Here is a 25,615-nt window from a genome sequence, read left to right on the forward strand (position 1 = left end):
TTATTTTGTTTTATGTGTTTCATGCTCTATTTATTTATTTATTATTACATGGACATGTATCTGATTGATATGAATCATACATACGAGCAAATTGATCATGTATTTGCAAGCAATCTTATGTGGAATGTGACAGAGTTAAGATCTTACATAATTATATACGACTCAAGTATTATTATTATTTAGTACAACCGATTTGGAACTATACACAACGAACTCCTCTTTTTTTAGGTGTGTGTTGCTTTACATTGTTGTGAATTCTTCTTTCCTTTTTGTTTTGTTTTTTTAATTATCCGCAGCCAACAATGTGGATATACATCTCACATGCATTGTTGTTGAGTTCATGCAAATCCACTTTTATTATTCTTCTTCTTATTTGTTTACTCTGCATATGCACAGTTTGTTAGCCCACATTAGTCCTTAATTCGATCACGTTATCTGTAAAAGATGAATCTTTTTTATTTGACTGTCTATGGTCATCAACACCGTAGATCGGAGCCATTTATTTGATCGTCTGCCAATCATGAGTGTTGTAGGTCGGAGCCATTTATTTGAATGTGTTGCCAGTCATGAGTATCGTAGGACGAAATCATTTTGAATGCATGCCGATCACTAAATTGTAGAAATATTAATGTGTTGGTAGTTAAGGAAAGCAAGTGATATAGGAGGAGAGATGATTGGCTCAACCTGTATAAATAAATAAGTCAAGATTTGCAACATGCGATTATTATAATCTCTGTTCACAACATGCAATTAATTAATATAAATGAAGGTTATAAGTCAAGATTTGCAACTTAGAGAAGGACACCTTATCAATTTACTATTCACTTACTATGCTAACCTTTTCTAATATCTATTTTTATGTTAGATTATGTTAAGTCAGAGTTTTATCACAATAATCTATAGCAAGCAAAGTCGTAAACTATTTAAATATTTGGTGATATTAATCAAAACATTACTATCCATTATTAAAAATTCTAATATTTATAAAGATCCTCCTATCAACGGTGCCTTTGTGTGCACGGCATTCATAAGTGCATTTTGCACAAAACTCGCCAAATCTTCCATGGTTTCCTAATGGAACCCTCTAGCATATATGTTTACATATATAATTAAGTTTTCAATCTTATACAATACTCTATATCACTCAAAGACCATACACATACTTTGCTCGTGCATCGCCCAAACCTACAAGTGCAGTTTTGCAGTTAAGCCTTATCATACTTCCAGGTTTTCATGACGCCCCCTTTTGATTTCCTAAATGAACCAAGGCTCATATTATCTATATATCACCTCTAGAAAAAAAATCTAATTGTAATTAACTATTGTGCAATAATACTTTTTTATATAATTTTCTTATGGTTTTTAATTTTTTGGTACGTATTTGTTTACCTGTAGGATAATACCATCTCAATTCTAATTTCGTGCTCAACATTTATTCCATAATTATGAGTATCAAATTAGTAAAGAATATCAACAATTCTTATATTTCAATTGTGACAATGATTATAGTTGGTTGTTTACTATATGAAAGTATATGCTTCTTTGTCTAACTATCTACATTGCTCGTATGTATTTATAAATTAATGGTAATATGACATATGATTTTCCTTTTGTAAAAATTTATTCTCTGTTTTTTGGATTACATAACTATTATACAACACTTTCTAGCATAAATGACCTTATTCAAAATGGCTTCAAGCTAAGGTTTGCATTGAACTGAATAATAAATTATTCTTATATGTGTGTGTGCGCGCGCGTGTATGTATTCATAAGACTATACGAACATTTTTAAAATAGAAGAGAACAATCTAATATACACTATTAGAAAAACCAAATATGCTTAGTTGAGTGATGAGCAAAAGAAAGCTTACATTCAAAGAAGTGTGGATAATAAGAGAAAGAGGCAAAGTAATGACTCTACTGATAGTATTACTAATAGCAAACGACAACGTAAAATTGACCTATTTTGTGGAGCCATACTACTGGCCTATGAGCATCGAGGCTTGCACAGATACTCTTTATAATTTATTAAAAGGGCCATATAATATTATATATTAGTTTATTATATATATATATATGCTAAGGAAAATTCTTCATGAACTGGTTTGTTCTTTACTATATAAGCTATGCATTTCAAAGTCTTGTGTCTATTGTGGAGCCAAAAAGTTTGAACACGAGCCTCCAACATTTTGCTGTCATAAAGGTGAAATCTACCTAGCAGATGTGAATATTTCAAATGAATTATATACCCTTATACAATATAATCACTAGAGGCAATTGAGTTTCGAAGCTATACCAAAATTTATAACAGTATTTTCTCATTCACATCGTTTGGGGCAAGATTTGATAGGGAGCTTACATCAAATAGAAAAAAATATTTACATTTAGAGCATAAGGCCAAATATATCAATAAACCCCAATAACTTTTGCAGTAAACCTCATTATCTATTACGTAAATTACGCTAAAATCCCAATACCTTTCACAATGCCATTTTGTGTAGTTTTTCTATTCTAATTTGTAGGTTTTATTTTAAAAAAGGGGCAATTTATTGTGTTTTTTACAATTCCAAAAATTATTGAAGAAGTTATTTTTTAGATTTTAAAAGTTATTCAGGATATACTGTAAAATACTGAAAGTTCTCCAGGGTTTTGTGTAATTTACCCTTAAGTAGCATTAGTTAATAAAAGACTATATTACATATAACTAATTAAAATATAATATATAGTTTGGTATTAATTAATTATATTTTACAACCATTGATATCTGATGTTAATAATATTTGTAGGGTAATAAAATACGGAGAGTTATGTACGGAGAGATTATTGAAAAGTTTAGAGATATGCTTCGAAAGAATCAAATTATTTTCATTTCAAATAGAGAAGTGAAATGAATAAACACAGATTTTCCAAGTGTCCACAAGTCATTGAATTAATATTAACAAAAGACATATCTATCAAAGAAGCACCATTTGATTTCCATTTGGAGAACATATTGAACAACATTGTCCCAATTGAAGAAGCATTTTCCATGAAAGATGCAACAAAAATTAGTAAGTACATATAACTTTTATACTTTAATCTTCAATACAAAATGAGACATTAATTTATGGAATTATAAACTTATTATAAAATTACTTGCAGATGTTCTTGCAATAACAACTAACGTGAGAGATTTGATTTGAAACTATTCTATGTCCAAGGTCCAATATTGAAATTATTTCAGAGATTTTCCCTTACTTTGTAAGAAGGAAATCATGATAATGGATAAAAGGTGTATCCATTATATTTAGTTTTAATATCGTAAGAAAAAAATAAGATTGACATTCTTTCTTTTTCATATACAATGAAATGACTCTGTGTGCAACTTTATTTAGTATATGGCTACAAATGAAGGATCAATTTTTGAAGACATAATCAAACATAAGCTTGTAATAGCATTATCAGATTTTAACATCTCTATACATAAAGGTACACATTTAATTACTGAAATTCTTATTAAAGACAACTAAACATAAAATTCATGTTATGATTATCTCAAATTTGCAGGGGAGACAAGCATATCATTGCAAATTATATCAATAATATGTATCAACCCAAAAATATAACTTGCTAAATAATTAGCGAAATTGTAAATAAAACAAGCATTATACCTTCATGTAACCTAATAATGGAATAGTATTATATTTTAATCTAATATGCAGGTTTCATTTAGAAAAGGTTGCAAAAACAAAAGGATCTCCATCAACGCACTTTAAAAATATAAAAGAAAATCAAATTAGTGATATTATGCAGACATAACAGAATTTGATATAGGTATAATATTAGAAACCTATTCTTATTAACATAATTAAACCTAACTAAAATTTGCCAATATACAGACACGCCATTGCATATTTAAGGTAAAGATAACTACCATTCTAAATAGACTCAAGCCATGGTTCTATGCTTGAAAAGGCCACAACAAGAAAGTAGATAAAGATGTTAATAAAGAGTATATAAATGATAAATGCCGCAAAATTACTAATGACTTAGTACCAAAGTTAAGTAATATAACTTTTTTTTATGACATGAACATATCAAAATACAATATTAACATATATCTAGAAATCAACAATGAAAACTACAGGTATGTAGTTAAGATTCTCGTGAAAATGGCACAGACAAGCAAATGTAACACTGTTTGATGCAGTAGAAACTCTTATTAGATGCACTGCAGAATAATTCCTTATAGAGAAAGAAGAGGTAATTCCTAACTCTAGTCAAGTAATAAATTAGAAAATTATAAAATTTTTCATATATATGAAATTAACCTTTGTTCTCATTGAAATAGAAAAATAATCAGAGTCCATATTTTCAGAAGTTTGTGTTGAGTATCGGAAAGACATTCAAATTTCTGGTGAAGTCAGATGAGAAGACAAAAGATGAATGAGGTGAAGAAAATATAATAGCACAAGGAATCCAACTCTAGCCTGATATCACAATCGACGTTGATGATGAAGACACTACTCTAAAATTGCCCAGGAAAAAGATAAAGGTGGGAAAGATTGATCTTGATTCAATTAAAATATGAAATAAAAAAGCATAAAGGATAATATTCTTTGAATATTTTATATTATAACTTAATTTTTTGAGTAAAGTTAGGAATTTTTATAAGGGATTTTCATGCAAAATTTTTAGTAGTTTTGTACGCTTATGTGATTGCTTTTATCACATAAAATTATAGTATAGTTATCATTAATATTTAGTTTTTATCTTTTTATTATTTTAAGTCTATCAAATGATGTAGGCTGAGATCTCGTGTGTGTGTGTGTGTCATGTTTGTCATACTTATTTATTTATGTTTGCTTTTGAGATTATTTATTATAAAACATGAGCTTATAATGTCCCAATGTGATGCACAATTATGTTTTCAATGCAATAAGAAATGTGATTTCTTTATTGCTAGAACTATAGTTCCTAATGATATTGTTATTCATGCTTGACTCCAAATTATAGCTTGGTATTAGTAGAGTTGGCAATATGACATACAACATCAATTTAACTTATTTTCTTTTACTATTCTGCTTGAAGATATTATTATGTCAATTGCTATTTTTCTTAAGAATCAATTAACATATCCCAGGTAATTAAATTGACCCCAGTTTAGCACAAAGATCCATTACATTGATTTTTTATAATATTTAAAAAAATGTAGCAAATCTAATAATCAAATTTTATAGATTTGAGCTCAAAATAAATCTAACTTATTTATAGTAATAAAATAAATACAAAATTAAACTATTTTGATATTTAACCACGTGCATTGCACATGCATAAAAACTAGTAATATTGAATAAGGTAAAATACAGTAAATCCCCATGAACTTTCATCATTTTGCAGTAAATAGGCTCTATGAACTTTCAAAATCACACTAAACCCCTAATAACTTTTGTAGAAACCCCCAATATCTTTTACATAAATTACACCAAACTCCCAATAACTTTCAAAATACATTTTATGTCATTTTCTAGTTCTAATTTATAGGGGTTATCTACAAAATTTAGAAAGTTATTGGTGACTTTTCTTTGAAACAGAAAATTATGAGGGCTTTTGTGTGATTTAAAAAGTTCATAAGGCTGAAAATTCATAAGGGTTTAGTGTAATTTACCCTATTAAATAATTATAATGAGAAGTAACAATAGCAATATGTTACTGGTATTAAGTATAGCTATCTAGGAAATATCAGGAAAAAGCTAGCAATATCAATGCAGCTTAGTTAATTTAGAGTTAAGTTAATAACTTTTAAGTTAGATGGACATATTTAAGAGAACTTATAAATTTGACAGACTTATTTAAGAACAATTGTAAATTTAGGGGACTTATTTAAAAAAAGGTTAACTAGGCAATTATTATAAGAAAAACCTTCAATTATAATAACTACAAAATAATAATTAATTTGTACATTTCTTTTTAAGCAATCTTATTATACAAATTTATTTATTAACACATAATTTTACTATTCAATAAAAAGTTCAGAAGTTAAAACATGTACGTTCACGTGCAAAGCACGTGCATTATACTCGTGAACTTTAAGGGAGCATTCCTTCACCTACTGCTTAATTGGATTATGACCTCACTGCTTAAAAACTGCACATTTTTATGCAGTATTACCTATTTTGCTTGCATAAATAATACTATGTTGAGCGAAAAATAATGGGTTTTTACTTAAGCAACCCTCAAATCATCCTATTGGAAAAACTAAATATACCGGGGGTAAGGAATCATATTTTAAAAATGTGAAGGAATATACTCACCAATAGAACTATGAGCGGTATATCTGCCTACTCAAAACTTTTTTTTTAACTATTTTAAGAAGGGAAAAAAAATCCACTCAAGGGTCTGTTCGCAAAAATAGACCTACTGGGGTCTATTCGCAATTAAACCAAAGGCTGAATGTGGTAGAATTAGGGGTACATTAGGGCCTGTTTGGATTTGTAGGGGGTGAAGAGAAGTTAAGGGAAACTGAGAGAAGGGAAGGGAAGGGAAGAAAGTTCCCTTCCCCTTGGTTACACCCCAATTTAGGAGGTAACAAATTTTATACTATTTGAGGGTGAACCAAGGGGAACTAGGATGAATTAACTTCACCTCCTAAATGTTCCCAAACAAGATGAATAGAGATGAATGGTTCCCCTAACTTCCCTTCACCCTCATTGCTCTCAATCCAAACAAGCCCTTAGCTAAACTTGAAGCCAGAGGGCCAGTAAGTCCGTACCTCCCGCCATCGCCTCGGGACCGACCCGCCGCCGCCGCCCATTCATCGAGGGAACTAAGAAACCATAAATCTCTCCGCATGAAACTGGCAATCTCTCTCTCTACTCTCCACTTACTCTCTCTAAAAATCTCAACTTTGATATCTAAACTCTCTGTCTTCAATCAATCAACAGACATGCCTGAGCAAGGAAGCGGCTACCATTTCCCGCCATGCCCTCCTCCACCTCTCCGGCCACCGCCTCCTCCTCGACTGCCCTCTCGACCTCTCCCCTCTCACCGCCTTCACCCCTCTCAAAACCCTAGCATCCCAAACCCTAACCCTAATCCAGTCCCTCCCTCGCTACAAAGCCCTAAGAAACCTCCACCTCTACGACCCCTCCCTCATCGACGCCGTCCTCATAACCACCCCCGCCGGCATGCTCGGCCTCCCGTTCCTCACCCGGAGCCCTAGGTTTGGCGGGAAGGTGTACGCTACCGAGGCGGCGGCGAGGGTCGGGAGGTTGATGATGGAGGAGCTCGTTGCAATGCATGAGGAGATGTTAGGGTTTTATGGGCCGGAGAGGGAGGAGGATGGGGTTTTGCCGGAGTGGTTGAGGTGGGAGGAGGTGGAGAGGTTGCCGGAGACAGTGAGGGAGGTTGTGATGGGTGGAAGCGGGGAGGAGATGGGAAGCTGGATGCCGTTGTATAGGTAAAAGATTTAAGATTGCGTTTTTTTTTAATTTGAAGTATTTGAATTTTAATTGAACTTGATTGAGGTGTCGCTAGAACGTAGAAATGTAGTCGAAAAAGGGTTCTATATTTTTGATGGATTATTGAATACTGTTTCGTAATGTTCACTATATGTAACTTGTAGATGGGCATGATTTGTTAGGGCAATGATAAGTGAGTGAAACTAGCTTGTTAGCTTGTGATATTGGAAAACATGTTGTAGGATACCTGTAGAAATAAGGTACATCGCTACAAATTGAATTGAATGCTCCAATAGCCCGAAGTTATGTTAAGGGCTGAGAATTATAGTTTACCCACAGGCTGCGTGCCCTTTACATGGATCTAAATCTGGACTGTTAGCTTTTAAATGCACGTTGGGTGGGGGTTGATCTGAGCTATGCGCCATCTTAAAGTCCTTTTCATTACACCAAACCTCTGAAGTTAAGAGAAGGTTGAGGTCTATAATTTTATACTCTAGCAGTCATATTATAGTTGTTCATGAATACATAAACTTACCCGGGCTTTCTCCATGTGTTTATACCAGCCTTTTCTTTTGGGGTTAAAACTTTGGAAGATCTCTGAATATCATGGGAACAAAATTATTTTTCTCTGGATGAGATGTTATCACCATCATTTCTTTCTATTTCTTAATGCTAATAGGCAGATTGGTATATTATTATTACTTGATGTGTCATATGTTATATTTGGGATGTAATTATTTGTGTGTCAGTGCTGCAGACATAAAGGAATGTATGCAGTCAGTTCAACCTCTGAAGTATGCTGAAGAAGTTTGTTTCAATGGCACCATAGTATTGAAAGCTTTCAGTTCTGGTCTTGAAATTGGAAGCTGCAATTGGACAATCAGTGGACCTAGAGGAAGCATTGCATACTTGTCGAGCTCCATATTCCAGTCAGCTCATGCAATGGACTTTGACTACCATTCTCTTCAAGGAAAGGATGTAGTTCTATTTTCTGATTTGTCATCCTTATACAGCCTAGCTGATGGTAATGACACCAGTGGGAGTAATCATGATGAAGAAATGGAAGAGAAAGATTTGAGTCCTTCAGATGTTTCAGAAGTCAGGTACGTTCTCTATTTACATTAAGAACAGTGTCCTCCAGTTCAGCTCTGTTTTCCTTTTGTCTCTTGCATCCAGACTATTCCCTTTTGTGGGGATCTGTTTAACATGTGTTGCTCAAGTATATTGATCAATATGTGTATAGGGCATCCTACGATAAAGAGGATGAAACAAGAAGCTATTTAATTGACCCTGGTGAGAGTTCAGAGGAGAACAACAAGATCAGTTTCATATGCTCGTGTGTCATTGATTCCCTAAATGAAGGAGGTTCTGTTCTGATCCCTGTAGGCAGAGTTGGGATCATATTAGTGCTTCTCGAGCAGTTATCACAGTTACTAGAATCATCAAATTTGGAGGTACTAATGTCAGACATTTTCCTTCGTTCTTTATGTTATACTTTCTTGAGCAAAAACTGGAATGATTGTTTCTGTTCTTGAGTGCTTTTATGTATAATGCTTAAAAGCCAATATATGTTTGATGAACATTTTATTTCTATAAAATTCTTGGCAAGTAATTTGACTTCTAATGACTTCAACTAGCAGGTTAAATTGAAATTTCCATTCAAGAATTATAGTAATTTTTTGTGCTTGTGGAGGATATCAGTTTGTAAAATGTGGAGTAAAACATGCAACTTTATGATTACTTCATATTGGTGTGCTCAATGCTGCTGCCATCATTAGCATTATTCTCTCAGTACTATTTTCGAGTCACTTCATCATTCACTTACTTTTCTCTCTATACTAATTCACATGGTACTCAATTAGATATCGCCCCCAGTTTATAATTGGACCTCATCTTGGTGCATGCTTTCCTTATCATCTGTGCTAACCATTCTCCTATGCATATTAGGTACCCATATTTATGGTGTCGTCTACTGCAGAAGAGATGCTAGCATTTACTAATGCTATTCCGGAATGGCTTTGTAAGCGACGACAAGATAAGGTATTTCTTTTTTTCACTCACTAGCTTTTACATGACCTCCGCTACATATAATAATAATGATTATTCCATATGCAGCTCTTCGCTGGTGAGGCACTGTTTGGTCATGTTGATCTTATGAGAGAGAGAAAGCTTAATATATTTCCGCTACTGTACTCCCCAGAGTTGTTGTAAGACGTATTTCTTCTAAATATTCATGTTAATCATTGGTTCATTGTGATGTGGCTTTCTTTTTATGTATCCTCAACCACTATTTGACATCATATATTTATTTACTTAATTGCATTCGTTTCTTTGTTTTACTACTTTTTTAGTTTACTATGACAGTATTCGGTGTGAGAAAGTATTTCTGTTCTTCAATGTGCTCAAGCAAAATTTGTTGACAACTCTAGTGAGGCCATGGAAAATGTTGCAGTCTTGTTTGTTGTTTTTTTATTACTATCATGTGACTGTTTCTTCTATTTCAATTTCCTCCTATCTTTATGAAGTTTAAATTGCTCATAGAATGATGTGGAGGGAGCCCTGCATAGTCTTTGCACCTCATTGGAGCCTTCGCCTTGGTCCAGTTGTTCATTTGCTTCATCGATGGCATGCAGACCACAGATGTTTACTAATTCTGGAGGTACATATGTTGCTATTTCCACATCCACATTATTATTTGTTGGTGTGAGATTACCACTTTGCCATAAGTTGTTCCCTTTATTACTTTGTCAGTTTGTTGTTGCTCCGACTATGTGACCTAATTGATGCATAACATGCAGCAAGGAGTTGATGCTGAAGCTGCCCTCTTGCCTTTCAAGCCAGTTGCAATCAAGGTCCTGCAATGCTCCTTTCTATCAGGAATAAAGTAAGTCTAAGGATTTTCCGATCTGGTATTTTGAACTTTCTTGGGTGTTGATTGTGGGGAAACCCTTTTTACTGTTGCCCAATTGCAGATAGACACCCTGTAGATTGCGGATAGACCACCCTGTTCTATTGTCCAATTGTGGATAGACTTCTTTACCCTCAGGGGGTCTATTTGTCAAAAGAACAGTCTTCTCTTTCTCTGAGGGTAAAGAGTCTAGTTCTCTTCCTCTGAAGGTAAAGGTCTATCTGCAACAATATAACTACAGGGGGTCTATTCGCAATTATAACTTTTTTGTCCCGTCAAATTACATCTTCAATTATTGGATGTGGGACAGAGATGCATCTTTTGGAAGATATATGTCCTTTCTTATTTTGCCTAATGTGTAAGACCTAATGATCTTACTTGTGGCGAAGAAAGAACTTAATGTAGTGGGACTAATTAATATGTGGGCCAAAATATGGAATAGGAAATGTAAGATAAACTATTTACAGATGAATAAAATCAATTTACTAGAGCAACTTTTTTGTCAGTGCACAAAGTTTAACTAAAGACTTATATTTCACTTTTCGTGATAGCATGTGTACTAACCTTGACTCAATGACAAAGCATTGTTTGCTTCTTTCTAGGGTGGAAAAAATTCAGCCACTGCTGGAAGTTCTGCGACCAAAATTTACTCTGGTAATCAAAAGTATTTGCCAATAAGCACCTTACTGGATTGTATACATCTTGAAATTGATACAGGTATTACCTTCACGTTTCAACTACAGCTTCCCGAAGATTTAAGGTCTCAATGTAAAGATCCAAACCTCTCTTTCTTATATTACTCGGAGAACACAACAGTTTGTATTCCCAAACTTCGGGAGAATTTTGAAGCCTTCTTAGCTACTGACCTCGCGTTTAACCTCCTCCCTCGGAGATTAACAATCAAAGGGAAAGACATGGCAATTGCAAGATTGAAGGGGGGTCGGCTTCTCTTGAGAAATGGGAAATATATTTTGGTTTCTTCAGGAGAAAAACAAGCTACTGAGCCCCTAAACAAACTTTACTGGGGTTGTATTGATCCTGCTCGCTTACTATCAGCATTGAAAGAGAAGGAGATTAATGCATCGCTGAGACTTCCTTCAGAAAATGAGGATTCTACTTGTTCCACTATATACCTTGAGCAAGGAGATGATTTCATTAAAATAAGTGCGTCACAAACGTTCATCCGTTGTGCCGATGAATCCACGGTTGCCAGAATATATGAAGCTATCAGTACAATCTGTGATGGAATTTGACCACCATTGATATTATTTGCTTGTGTTTTGTTCATTGTAATCATACGTATACGACAGATATGAATACATGAAAGTACTAGTTTTGGTCATCTCCTTGTGCCATGTAAATTAGCTCATGATAAATTCTGTATGTGATTTAACGAAGGGGAACGTGCTTGTTCAAGGGATTGTCTTAATAAGCTACCATTTATTTTTGTTCATGGTTTCAATTTAGAGTTCAAATCAGTCACATGATGCATGCTTTATCCAGAGGCCTATAAATGATTTATCCTTCGAACTTCAGCTTTTCCCCCCCTGACATTAGTCATCTTTCATATTTTGATTAGTCCCTCAAATAATTGAATTGCTTTATGCCCCGGTTCTTGTCAAATTTTCAATGAGCCCATAAATTGTTGGAATTGCTATTCGGTCCTCCCGGTTCCTAAGTTACTTGGAACAACGAGTGAGAGGTAAGGGACCTAGTGACAATTTCAATGATTTGATGAGCCAACTTCGAAATACTCATAAAAATTTGGGGGATGTAATAGCAATTTTAATGATTTGATGGACTAATTTCAAAATATTAAAAGACATAAGGGACTAACATTGAAAAAACCCAAAAGGAAAAGTTTTTGAAAGAGATCAATTTTAAAAAAATAATTAGCAAAATTGACCATTTTACCAAATATTTAGCAAAATCGATCTCTTTTTAGCCAAGTCATCAAGGCCGACCAAAAAGAGGTCGATTTTACAAAATATTAAGGCCAGCAAAAAAGAGGTCGATTTTGCTAAATATTATGTTTAGATAATATGGGGCTAGTAGTCCCTTGTGTTTAGCAATTGATAATTACGGGAAAATATCAAACCTTTTTCCTCTTTTGATTACAGCTACGAGTTTCAATCCATTGATCTCCTCCATCAGGCATGACTCGTCCCTCCTACTCCCGCAGAACTTTCGATCCCTCAGCATCTTCGCCTCCTCGGCCTCAACATTATCCAAACCTCCATCTTGATGAATCTCTTGAAGAAGAATCTCGACGTCTCGGCCAAGGAGATGAACAACGACATCACGGAGTCTCGACATGGAGGGCTGCACTGCCGCTGGGTTTGAGATTGGGGTTGGAGAAGGTGGTTAGGGTTTCGGAGAAGATCGAGGTGTTGACAGTGGTTTGTGAGGTTTTCTCGCATTGGATTGAGAGAAGGTTGAGGTCGTTGGATTGTGGAAATGTTAGGGTAGCGTCTCTGCTATGCTATTTAAACAGGACTATTCCGTTTAAATCATAAGAAATAGATTAATCTTAATTATGGACCACTAACAATACGAAACTAGTAGTCCTGTGTATTTTAAACATAATATTTTGTAAAATCGATCTCTTTTTTTTGTCAGCCTTGATGACACGGCAAAAAAAATCGATTTTACTAAATCTTTAGCAAAATGGTCGATTTTGCTAATTGTTTTACTAAATGGGTCTCTCTCAAAATATTCTCCAACCCAAAATTATTACATCATAAACCGGCCACCAAATTAATAAATCACCGTTCTCTCTCTTAACCCCGAAGTATCCAACCCCTTCTTCTCTTCTTCCTCAAATTCTTTCGCTATAAAAACCCCTAATTTATTTTTAGATCGATTCATCGATCTCCGTTCATCGGAAAATCATGGAAAAGTTCTTCGGCTCCGTCGGATCCTTCTTCACCGGCGGCGACAACATCCCCTGGTGCGATCGCGACATCATCGCCGTGCGTAGCTACCTAAAACCCTAGATCTTCAATTGCTTTATCTTTCTCTCAATTCCGTATAATAGCTAGGGTTTTTGGATTCAGCAAGTAGATATAAGTTGTCGATATGGGATAAAGTTCTACTGATGTTAAAAAATTGTCGGTTTTGGTGTTTGACATTAGCTTATATGTGATTTCTTACACTTTAGAGATAGTATTCGTTCAAAAAGAAATTCTTTTGCAAGGATTTGTGTGTAATTTTCGGTGTTTTGCTCCTCTTTTGCGACTTGTGTAGTTCTTGTAAAAAATGTTCCTTTTCTTTTGAGAAGAAAAGGATAGAGAGCTACAGAGGAGAGATTGGTAGTTATAGTTGGCGAACGCAGTGCTAAAATTATGGGTTTGTTTAGGGGGTGTTTGGTTCAATTTCTAGAAATTATAGGAAATGTTTTCCACCTAAAATATGATTTCCTTGTATTTCTTAAAAAATTATAGGAAAAGTTTTGAGAAATCAAAAAGTACCAATTTTCTTGTTTTTTTGTACTTTGCTTGTTTGGTTCAAAACAAGAAAATAGCTCATAACTTCATAGAAAATAACAAGATTTGGTAGGTTTTTAATTAAATATGGTATGTGTCAGATTTCTGGTGATTTCCTCTCATTTTGAGAGGAAATTACTTTTTGTAAAATTTGGTAGGTTTTGATATTTTATAGAAAATATTTCTGTAAATTTTTTGTTGAACCAAACACAATTTACAGAAATATCTGGAAAACTTTTAATTACAAATTTGTCATTGTCAGATGTTTTGAGAAAAGTTTTCTCAAAAAGTGTGCAACCAAACAGCCCCTAACTATAACCAAATTATTTCCTATTTTACCAGATTTTTCTCAAATTCCAACTTGTTGAGTCTTGCCAAATTATTTCATGACACCAAACTTTCTAGGCCATTTATTTTCCATGGACTAATCAAAAGGGCCCAGAATCTAACATCAACAAGTGATGTACCCATGTTCTTCCTCAGTTCGAGGTTGAATCCCTATTTAACTCGTAATTCGTAAAGGTATCACAGATGTGTATTTTCCAATTAGATAACGATAACTGATATACTTTATGTGTCAAGGTTTTTGGTCATGCATTCTGTTTCATTATAGTTAATAATTTTATATTTCAATTTGGAAGTTCTTGCTTGTCGTTTTCAATACCTGAAAAGCTCTACTATCGTACTTGATGTACATGATAAGATAAGCTGGGAGTTGTCTAATTCTTCCCCACTTCTTTTCTAAACTAACAGATCATTCTAGAATTTGAATAAACAGGGTAAAATGAGAAGAATGATCGATTCTGATGTTCCTATAGACAACACTAATGCAAAAGCAGTGCCAGAAATTGACATGGAATTCGACAGTGAAGATAAAGCATATGAATTCTACAATAAATATGCCGGTGTTGTAGGCTTCAGTGTACGAAAAAGTTCATCAGATAAATCTTCTGAAAACATTACTAGATCTAGGACATTTGTCTGCTCAAGGGAAGGGTTTCGAAAGGACAAGAAAGGAGCAAAGGAAGTGAAGAGGCCACGGCCAGAAACAAGAATTGGTTGCCCCGCACGAATGACAATCAAAATCACTCCGAGTGGTAAATACCGGGTGACAGAATTCATACAAGATCATAATTGTATTTCTTAAAAAATTATAGGAAAAGTTTTGAGAAATCAAAAAGTACCAATTTTCTTGTTTTTTTGTACTTTGCTTGTTTGGTTCAAAACAAGAAAATAGCTCATAACTTCATAGAAAATAACAAGATTTGGTAGGTTTTTAATTAAATATGGTATGTGTCAGATTTCTGGTGATTTCCTCTCATTTTGAGAGGAAATTACTTTTTGTAAAATTTGGTAGGTTTTGATATTTTATAGAAAATATTTCTGTAAATTTTTTGTTGAACCAAACACAATTTACAGAAATCTCTGGAAAACTTTTAATTACAAATTTGTCATTATCAGATGTTTTGAGAAAATTTTTCTCAAAAAGTGTGCAACCAAACAGCCCCTTTCGTAAATGATTTCCTTAAAGGGAACATTTAAGGAATTCTTTGAAAATGTGTGTAGTTTTAGGTGCAGTTGCAGCATTGTCAAAATTTGTTCTTGCCTCTTTCGTAATTTTATTTGGAAACCACAATGCTTAGGATAAGCAAACAAAGAAAATAGAAGAGTGGGAGAAGTTCTTCGTGGCTTCTATATATTAGAGATGGAAACTAAATTTTGCTAGTCTTATGCTCTTTAGTAGAGATAATTATCATCTATTAAATTCTTCTGAAAATTTTGGCGTTCACCATGCTGAATTAGTGCTGACAACTACTTTCCAATTTATGAAGGGTTGTGAGAGAGAGGTTGCGGAGGGCGGGAGCACGGAGAACAAGAATGATAGTCTCATGAGGTTATCATGGGCTCTTGTTCATTCCAGACAGCCAGAAGACGTGAACCGGGGAATAGCCATGCTTGAAGGTTTAACATGTTTTTTCTGCAGTTTTTCATCTTTTTGGTTAGCTGTTGTTTTAACAATTTCTTTGTAAATGATGCAATTTATCTTGAGTGCTATGTTAGTCATTGTGAGCGACTGTTGCAATGCTATGGACTCCTAATTTGAGTGAATTTCTGTTGTGACAGCCTCATTGGCGAATTCCAATAGCCCCCTGCAAATAAGAGAGAAACTTTATCTTTTGGCCGTTGGACACTATAGAAGTGGGGACTATTCAAGGAGTAGGCAGCTTGTGGGAAGATGTTTGGAGGTATGATCTTACTGCTTTATTAGCAGTTAATTTGGGTCACAGACTCACAGGCTCACAAACTTTTAGGTGGTTACTTGGATCACGTGCATGTCATGGTATCAAAGAATGAGGTGCATACCACCCGCGGGTGGCCTCGTGGCTAGCAGCCCCATGAGGAGCGACTCGGCTCCTAGGGTTTCGTGCCCATGCTAGTCCCGAGTTCGATTCCCGTTAGCGCTTCACCTGTTGTCCACGCTCTAAGGGTGGGGTGGAGACCGGGGTTTTACTCGGTCGGTTCAGCTGAGCCGCAGTCCGGATCGGCACACGCACTCGGGATGCTTCCCTCGATCAGCATGGGGGGTGCGTGGATTGATCCAGGGGTGTCGGCCCCGAAGGGGCTGAGTGTTGAGCTGGACTGACCGAGGTTCCCTCGTTACCAAAAAAAAAAAAAAAGAATGAGGTGCAGAAAATACAGAATACATTGACTGATGCAGAAAAATACTTGAAGTCGATAGATTTTTGTAATTTGCTCCTAGTCTTTTTTTGTATTTACATTGATCACATATTTTCTCTCCACTTTGCTCCTAGTTTTTTTCCTAGTTTTATTTAATTTAAATTGACTGATCACATATTTTCTCTCCACTTTGCTCCTAGTTTTTTCTTCTATTTTTAGCTCTTAGGAAGCTATTCAATGATGGTAGTTAAAAAGGTTGAGGTGCCCACAATTAGCCTGTGCCAAGTAGAGAACTAAAATTTTATTTTCTGTTTCCAGACTTCAAGGAGTTAGTTTTTTCTTCCTTTTGTGTTTTTCCTGTCTTAACTCTTTAGACAATTTCTTGTCGCGGTTCTCATTGTACTTGTTAATCCAGAACTAATAAATATAGATATCTACTCATGTACATATAGATCATGCATAATGGGTGAATAATAATGCTAGCATTCTGTCTATGAAGAGTAAATTTGCAGATTAAGTTGTACCTCAATGGCAGATTATTACTTGCTAACATTGCCACATAGATTGTCTTAAGCAAGGACTGGAGGATAAACACACTGTAGACAGCAAGCAATCTCCACTTATCACCCCACAAACTATGCACAAGGATGATAGAAGTGCCCACTAGGTTTGGGAATTACTAGATTAAAAAATAGATGCCTCTCATGATTCATGAACCCTTGCCTGTGTATTTATAGGGGGAGAAGAGACAATGAACCCTAACCCTACTGAGTTACACGTGTTCTGGTTTGACCTTGAACATGTACTTAGTCATATTGTGTGGTAAAAATAAACTGAAATCTTAAGCCTTTGCTGGTTCAAGACAAGCATTTGAAGGACTAAAGTGGAAATATTTTGACGGAGTTTACTTGGAACGAGAAATTCAATTCTAAGAACCATTATGAGCAGAACCTATTATCTGTTGCCGGAAATGACTCCTACAGTGTTTATAGAAGGGCATCTGTAAAGTTCACCCTTTTTATGACCTTGCAATTTCCTAGTTAATTTTTCAAAAAAAATCTGGTGAATCTTACATTTAAGTAATGTTTTTTTGGTTATTAAGTACTGTTTATTAAGTATGTTTAATATTATAGATTGATTTGAATTATATCATTATCTGAGCATGATATTTATTTTTTGTTACTTTTTTTTAAATAGAAACTTGTCATAGATTTTCTTGATTGTTCGCTTAATTAGATTGCTCTTTGTAGAATTGATCAGGACTTATTGATCTTGATGATCTCTTGGGCTGATATCAAAGCACTGGAAGTAGGTTACATAATATAACCTTATTATGTTCATATTTGACCAGCATATTGACATTGGTATGATCCAAAATGTGTTTGATAAGGTCAGAGGTCTCATTTATTGGTTTTGGAGTTCAACAGGAATACCCAATGAAAGTTGCATGGTAACTAGCGTTGAAAAATGGGGACCAGATGGAGCAGTGCCGCAGCTAATATTAGTTCGGAAATAATAAATTGGTCACACAGATTTTTATGTGGAAAACCCCCTAAATAAATTTGGGGTAAAAACCACAAGCAATAGTAGAAGAATTCACTATGAGAAAATTTTTTAGAGTTGCAATCTCTCTCTTATACAAGGAGAAAAACTCTCTCAATTTTTCTCACTTTTCTATATGAAGTTTGGAGATTGGATTGATTGAGCACAGAATGAACTCTGCTCCTTTTATAGGTAAACTCTGCTTCATGTCTTTAAAGAATGCGGCTCTAATTTTCTTTATTTCGGTGCCTAATTCTAACAAGATCAAAGAATGCGGCTTCCTAAAACGCAACTATTTTGGTCAATAATTGCGGCTCTTGGTTTTCTCTCCAACAATTGGTACCACAATTATTTTGATCAACAATTGTGGCTCTTGGCTCTTTTCTATAATCTCCCACTTGAAGGTTTGATTGAGAATCAATCATATCTTCACATCATTCTTTCTATCTTGTTATTTTTATATTGCTCACGTTTGCGTCAGACCATAATAGGATCGACACCAAACAAATTTATCAGTATTAATTACCTTTGTCAAAAAATCTACTAGATTATCTTTGGTGTGAATTTTCTGTATATCCACTATTTCTTCTACTTTCTCACGAATGAAGCGGTACTGAATTCGAATGTGTTTTGTCTTTCAATAAAAAGCTGGATTTCTTGTTAAATGCAAAGCATTCTGACTGTTACAGAATAGAAAAATCTTCTTTTGTTCATGTATGAGTTCCTCCAATACTATTTTCAACCATACTGTCTCTTTACTAGCTTACGAAGCTTCTACATATTCTACTTCTATTGATGTAGCCACAACTGACTGTAGTTTTGAAACCTAACTTACAGCTTCGTTAGCAAGTACAAACACATAACATGTGGTGGATTTACTTTTATCAAGATCACATGCATAATTAGAATCAACATTTTCACTAACAATAAAGTCTGATCCCCTATAACATAATGCAACATCTGCTATTCCCTTAATGTATTTTAGATGATCTTTACAGCATTCTAATGCTTTTTATCAGGATTCGTTATGTATCGACTAACTACTCCCACTGTTTGTGTAATGTCTGGTCGTGTACAAATTATAGCGAACATTAAACTTCTCAATGCTGATGTGTACGGTACTTGAGATATATCTATCTTCTCTTCTTCATTGCTAGGACTAATATTGGAGGATAATTTGAAATTAACAGTAAATAGGATAGAAATTGACTTACAATCTTGCATATTGAAGCTTGTAACCAACATGTCGTTAACATACAATAATAAGATAACAAAGTTATTTTCACTAAATCTTTTGAAATATGCATAAGGGTGAATTAAGTCTGTTGTATCCTAGGCTCATGATGAATGAATCAAATATCTTGTACTAACACCTAGCGCCTGTTTTAGACCGTACAAAAATTTGTTTAACATGCAAACTAAGTTCTCATTTACCTTTTTCTTCAAAGCCTTTTGGTTGGAGTAAATAAATTTCTTCTTGAAGATCTCCATGAAGAAAGACTGTTTTCACATCTAAGTGTTTTCGATATAAGTCAAATATAGCATTCATAGCCAGGACTACTCGGACTATTGTAAGTCAAACTATAGGAGAAAATATTTCATGAAAGTCAATATCTTCTTTCTGAGCATATCATTTTACTTAGTCTAGCACGATATCGTTCCACTTGATCGTTGCCATTTCACTTGCTTTTATTAACCTATTTATTTTTAATAGTCTTTTTTCCTTATATGAGAGTGACACAAGTATCCAAGTCTTATTTTTATGAAGAACTTCAATTTTTTTTTTGCATTGTTGTTATCTATAAAGATGCATCTGTACTATTTATAGCTTCATGGAAAGTTGATGGCTCTCCATCCTCTGTTAGAAGATAGTATGTAATATTACTCTCTATAACATACTCTAAGTGCCAAGTTGGTCATCTTTTCTCATGAGTTGACCTTTGAACTACTAGAGCCTCGGACTCGACTGGTTATTGTACATCATGCTTCGATGTTGCTTCAGAAAAATTTGGATTATTTCTAACTGGACAGCTACAATCACTAAGTCCTTTCTTGATCTACTTTCTTTGTCTTCTCTTTATAGTTGGTTCTTTATAAAGATAACTTCGCTGCTAACAATAACCTTGCGGGTTGTGGGATCCCACAAATAATACCCCTTTATTCCGTCAGCATACCCTAAGAATATGTATTTCTTGAATTTTGAATCTAACTTTCTAATTTCTTGGATATTGTACATTACAAACACTGGACTTCTAAATATATGGAAGTTTGAATAATTAGCTGGCTTGCCAGCCCATATCTCCATCGGTGTCTTTAGCTCAATTGCAGTTGATGGAGCTCGATTCACCACATAGCATGTAGTTTTATGTGGTTTTACTGCTGCCCAAAAATTTTTATCTAGATTTGCAGTTGCCCACATTGCTCTTGTTTTTTCCAACAGAATTATGTTCATCTGCTCTGTCACTCCATTTTATTAAGAAGTATATGTAGTGTGAATTGTTTTTTGATGCCTTCTTGCTTGTAATAAGAAATTCACCGTTTTTGTATTCCCCTCCATTATATGTGCTCAAGCATTTGATTTTCTTTTCATATTCAAGCTCGACTCGTGCTTTGCAAGCTTAAAAGACTAGAAACACATCTGCCCTTTTGATAGGGTACATTTAACATCTTCTGGAGTAATCATCAATAAATGATACATGATACTTTGCTACTCCCATGGATATAACTGGTACTTGCCATACAACAGAATAAACTAGTTGTAGAATAACTTTATTCATTGTTTTAAAAAACCTCCGTCTAGTCCGCTTAGGCGTACGCCTAGGCGGTACCTAGGCCGTCTAACTAGCGTCTAGCGTCCAGACGGTATTTAGGTTGCCCATCTAGATTTTACGAGCGTTTAGGGGAGCATTATCTGCTTACGTGGATTGCACCCTGTAGGCATTGATTGTGAATTTAGGTGTCGTAGCGTACACATCCTCTAAACTTCATTAACCTTCAAATATGAACACCTCCACTACCTCCTCTGACCTTCAGCAAAACCTCATCGATCACCACTTAAATGAAGAAAGAAAAAAACGCCCAGAAACCGCTTAGGCGTCCGCCTAGGCGACTAAGCGTTGGGCGACAAGTCCGACGCCTAGAAGCGCCCAGTGTTTAATGTAACATTGGCCTTATTTCTAGAACTCAATGTGTTAAATTTCAACCGATATTACTTACTTGTAACACAATCCTCACATAAGGGAAGAGCTACCGATTTGAGCCTAGGAAGCAACTATTGGTTAGAGAGAATATTCAAGCTTCGTTCTGACATGTGACCTAGTTTACGGTGCCGCATCATGGTTTATTCTTCTTCATGGCTGGTTAATGTCACACATAAATCAGATTCCTGCAGGTTTCTCCCTTAAACATGTTAGATTTGTATCTATTTTCCCCCTTTATTACAACAAGTGCTCTTCTAACAATTTTTATTATCCTATTTTCTATATAGGTCTTGCATCCGAGCTCATCCAATTGTCCTAAAGACAATAGATTCTTCTATAAGCCTTTCACATATCTCACATTTTGAATCTTCAGCAAAACCTCATCGATCACCACTTAAATGAAGAAAGAAAAAAACGCCCAGAAACCGCTTAGGCGTCCGCCTAGGCGACTAAGCGTTGGGCGACAAGTCCGACGCCTAGAAGCGCCCAGTGTTTAATGTAACATTGGCCTTATTTCTAGAACTCAATGTGTTAAATTTCAACCGATATTACTTACTTGTAACACAATCCTCACATAAGGGAAGAGCTACCGATTTGAGCCTAGGAAGCAACTATTGGTTAGAGAGAATATTCAAGCTTCGTTCTGACATGTGACCTAGTTTACGGTGCCGCATCATGGTTTATTCTTCTTCATGGCTGGTTAATGTCACACATAAATCAGATTCCTGCAGGTTTCTCCCTTAAACATGTTAGATTTGTATCTATTTTCCCCCTTTATTACAACAAGTGCTCTTCTAACAATTTTTATTATCCTATTTTCTATATAGGTCTTGCATCCGAGCTCATCCAATTGTCCTAAAGACAATAGATTCTTCTATAAGCCTTTCACATATCTCACATTTTGAATGCTGCGTATCGTACGATCAAACATTTTGATTTTGATAGTACTAATATCAAAAATTTTCAAGGCATGAATCATTGCCCATAAATACTGATCCTCCTGAGATAGGTTTATATTCGTGGAATCATTCTCTCCGGGAGGTCATGTGTCAAGCGGTTGCTAAATCTAGAAGTCAAATATTGGCAAATATCTTTTTGTCTTTTTTAACAGTTGATGCTCCATTGTATAAAATTTCACTATCGTTTGATGTGCTTACAACGCATCTTTGAAATGTTGATGGCTCTGAAGACTTTTTATCACAAATCTTATTATTATGCCAACACTTCGATTTCACGTGTCCCCTTTTATCACAATTGTAGCATTTGATATTCTTCTTCTTGATTTTGATCTACCATGGGTATGACTCCCATTGAAGCCATGTTCCGTTGATCTTTCTCTCGTCACCAATAAAACCTTCATTTGCTACGAACTTGATTGCCTGTCTTTCTTGTTCTTAGACCGGTTTTCTTCCTCCAGAACGGCAGTTGCAATATCGTCGAAGACTAGATAGCCCATAAGGATGTTATTTGTTACATTGATGTTGAGCTGATCATATGAATTAGGTAGACTTTAAAGTAGAAATTCTGCACACTCATTCACATTGATTGTATGCGTCAACGTTGTAAGTTAAGAAAATAGTGTATTTAGGGTGCTGATGTGGTCGGTCATCGATGTAGATTCCGTCATCCTAAAGTGTAAAATTTTCTTTTAAGAAAATTTTGGTATGCAAGGATTTGACATCATGTAACTTTGTTAGAGTATTCCAGATCTTCTTTGTTATTTTCTTATGATCTATGCTTGACAACACCCTATCTGCTAATGCCAAATGAAGATTTATAATAACATTTTTGTCCATCTCGTTTCTACTTGTCATCTGTGACAATTATCTTGTCTCAAGATAGCCTTTATTTTCAATTTTCACGGTGAGAAATTACTCTCGTTGATTTTTTCAATCTCGAACGTCGTCGCCATTCCTTCTATCACGAATTGTAACTTCTACTATTTTACGTAAATAGTAACTGTATTTGTGAACAATAACCACACTTGTGAATAGTAAACGTGCTTCTAAATAGTGCACAATGCCTTCAAAGGGTAAATGATAATCTAATTTATTTTCTAATGCCGAGAATTCACCTTTGGTGGCAACCACAAAACATATGATAAGAGATACACGCACCCTAAGCCAGGCTCTGATACTACTTGTTGGAAAATCGGGACAAGATAGGACAGGGCCGTAGCTGATATCAGTGTGAAAATAATAAATTGGACACATTTTTTTACGTGAAAACTCCCCTAAATAATTTTCGGGTAAAAACCACGGGCAAGAGTATAAGAATCCATTATGAGGAAAATTTTTGGAGTTACAATCTCTCTCCTATACAAGATAGAAAGAATAGTGTGAATATATTATTGGTTCTCAATCAAATTTTCAAGTTGGAGATTGTAGGAAAGAGTCAAGAGCCGCAATTGTTGATCAAAACAACTGCAGTACCATTTTTTGGAGAGAGAGCCAAGAGCCGCAATTGTTGACCAAAACAATTGTATTTTAGGTAGCCGCATTCTTTGTTCTTGTTAGAATTATGTACCGAAACGAAGAAAATTGGAGCCACATTCTTTGAGGACATGGAACAGAGTTTGCCTATAAAAGGAGTAGAGTTCATTCTCTGCTTAATCAATCCAATCTCCAAACTTCATATAGAAAAGTGAGAGAAAAATAGATAAAATTTCTTCTTGTATAAGAGAGAGATTGTAACTCTAAATTTTTTTTTCATAGTAGATTTTTTTACTATTGTCTGTGGTCTTTACCCCAAATTTATTTGGGGTATTTTCCACGTAAAAATCTATGTCCAATTTATTATTTCCGCACTAATATTAGCTGCGGTCCTGATTTTCCAACAACTAGGACTTGCTTAAATCTGAAATTTAAGGCCTATTATTGTGGGCCATGTTATCTTTGAAAGCATTGTAAAAAGGGAGGTAAATTTCCAGCAGATGAAATGTTTAATGGGTTTCAATGAAAATCATAGAGGTGCAAATTGATGTGGATATCCATGGATTTATCTGCTCCGTATAAGCATATTAAGTATTCATATTCTTCTCATATGGATATTGGTATCCTTTCTATCGTAAGGGTCGAATGTAGATAACAAAGTGAGATATGATTACATGTACTTGGCTATATGACTGAAATAGTTTCCCTCAAATTATTAAATCTGCTGCTGATTTTGGTTACAGAGTGATGTGAGCTATGTTTTTGGGAGTCAGGCACATTAGTAAACTCTGGTCCAAGGGATACTACTTTATTTTAGATAGTTTTTTGTTCCTTTGTTACACATAATTCTAAGTCGTATCTGATTCAGTCATATTATGCGTCTTCATAATCATATCTTCATCTCTCCAATTTGGTTCTAATCTTTAACAAGTTTTGACGGGTACAGATGAGTTTCTCAACCATTAGCTGGTATATGACATCTTACAGTACTTTCTTTTGTCCGCTTGATCTTGAAATTTATTTACCCTCCAATCAACCATTTTTTTTTTTGGTAGATTGCACCTGATTGGAGGCAGGCCTTGTCTCTGAAGAAAGTGGTGGAAGATAAAATTGCAAAAGGTGAGATAAATACCTCTTGGTTTCAATTGCAAATAAACTCACACAGGAAGGAGAAAATGACATACGTGATACGTCCTACTAGTAATTTAAATTATTGCACCGATATACAAACATCAAGGCTATAAAATAGTAAAATACTATACCGGTGCGACCGTCAACTTTAAAATGTGTGCTGCGCGTATGCCCTACTCTCCTTTCTGTATGATTTTTTCTTTAGAGGGCCCGCTATGGTGTTTATTTTTATTTTTATTTTTTGGGGTCTTCCTTTTCTCTGCTACATACGAATAACATCACTTTTCTTTCAATGCAGATGGTGTGATTGGCATTGGCATAGCTGCTACCGCTGTTGGACTGTTGGTGGGTGGAGTAGCTGCTGCTGCTGCTGCTGCTGCTGGTCGAAAGAAGTGAAATAACAAATCAAGACCTTGTTTGTAACTCTTTCCTCTTGATATAATGCCTTCTTCCCCATGCCATATATGTTCTCATAGTTGTATGATGATTTAACTTGTCATGTGTTTTCTTGTTGGGTGTAAAATGTGGCTGTACATGCTCTTATCTTTTGGTTATTTTTTTCACATTTGAAATGAGTTTTTGTGTATTCTTCCAACTGACTTATGTATATTGTTGGTAAAATCCTTGTTTATCACACATAGTGAAGAGCGTGTTTCTCAAGTGCGCTGAGTCACCATTTTTGGTCCATTGACTGAGCTGCCATTTTTTGTCCAATGGACGGACCATTATTAATTCAAAGGCCACATTGAGGCCCGTCCATAAATTTTCACTGGATAAAAGAGCATCTTTCATTTTTTGT

General features: G+C 34.9%; 2 protein-coding genes across 2 annotated transcripts; both read left to right on the forward strand.

The window, feature by feature from the left end:
* LOC109842801 (integrator complex subunit 9) lies at positions 6,699-11,798 on the forward strand. Its single transcript, XM_020411688.1, is given in 10 exon segments — positions 6,699-6,963; positions 6,965-7,438; positions 8,189-8,542; positions 8,683-8,893; positions 9,387-9,479; positions 9,555-9,646; positions 9,981-10,098; positions 10,238-10,323; positions 10,950-11,001; positions 11,091-11,798. Coding segments are annotated over 10 exon segments (2,124 nt in total). The 5' UTR covers positions 6,699-6,829; the 3' UTR covers positions 11,601-11,798.
* LOC109841741 (mitochondrial fission 1 protein A-like) lies at positions 13,123-25,476 on the forward strand. The gene is made up of 5 exons (XM_020410683.1): positions 13,123-13,319; positions 15,665-15,794; positions 15,957-16,078; positions 24,741-24,804; positions 25,115-25,476. The coding sequence occupies exons 1-5, from the start codon at positions 13,239-13,241 to the stop codon at positions 25,210-25,212; spliced, it is 495 nt and encodes a 164-aa protein (XP_020266272.1). The 5' UTR covers positions 13,123-13,238; the 3' UTR covers positions 25,213-25,476.

This window comes from Asparagus officinalis, chromosome 5 (genome assembly GCF_001876935.1).
Source record: "Asparagus officinalis chromosome 5, Aspof.V1, whole genome shotgun sequence".
NCBI lineage: Eukaryota > Viridiplantae > Streptophyta > Magnoliopsida > Asparagales > Asparagaceae > Asparagus > Asparagus officinalis.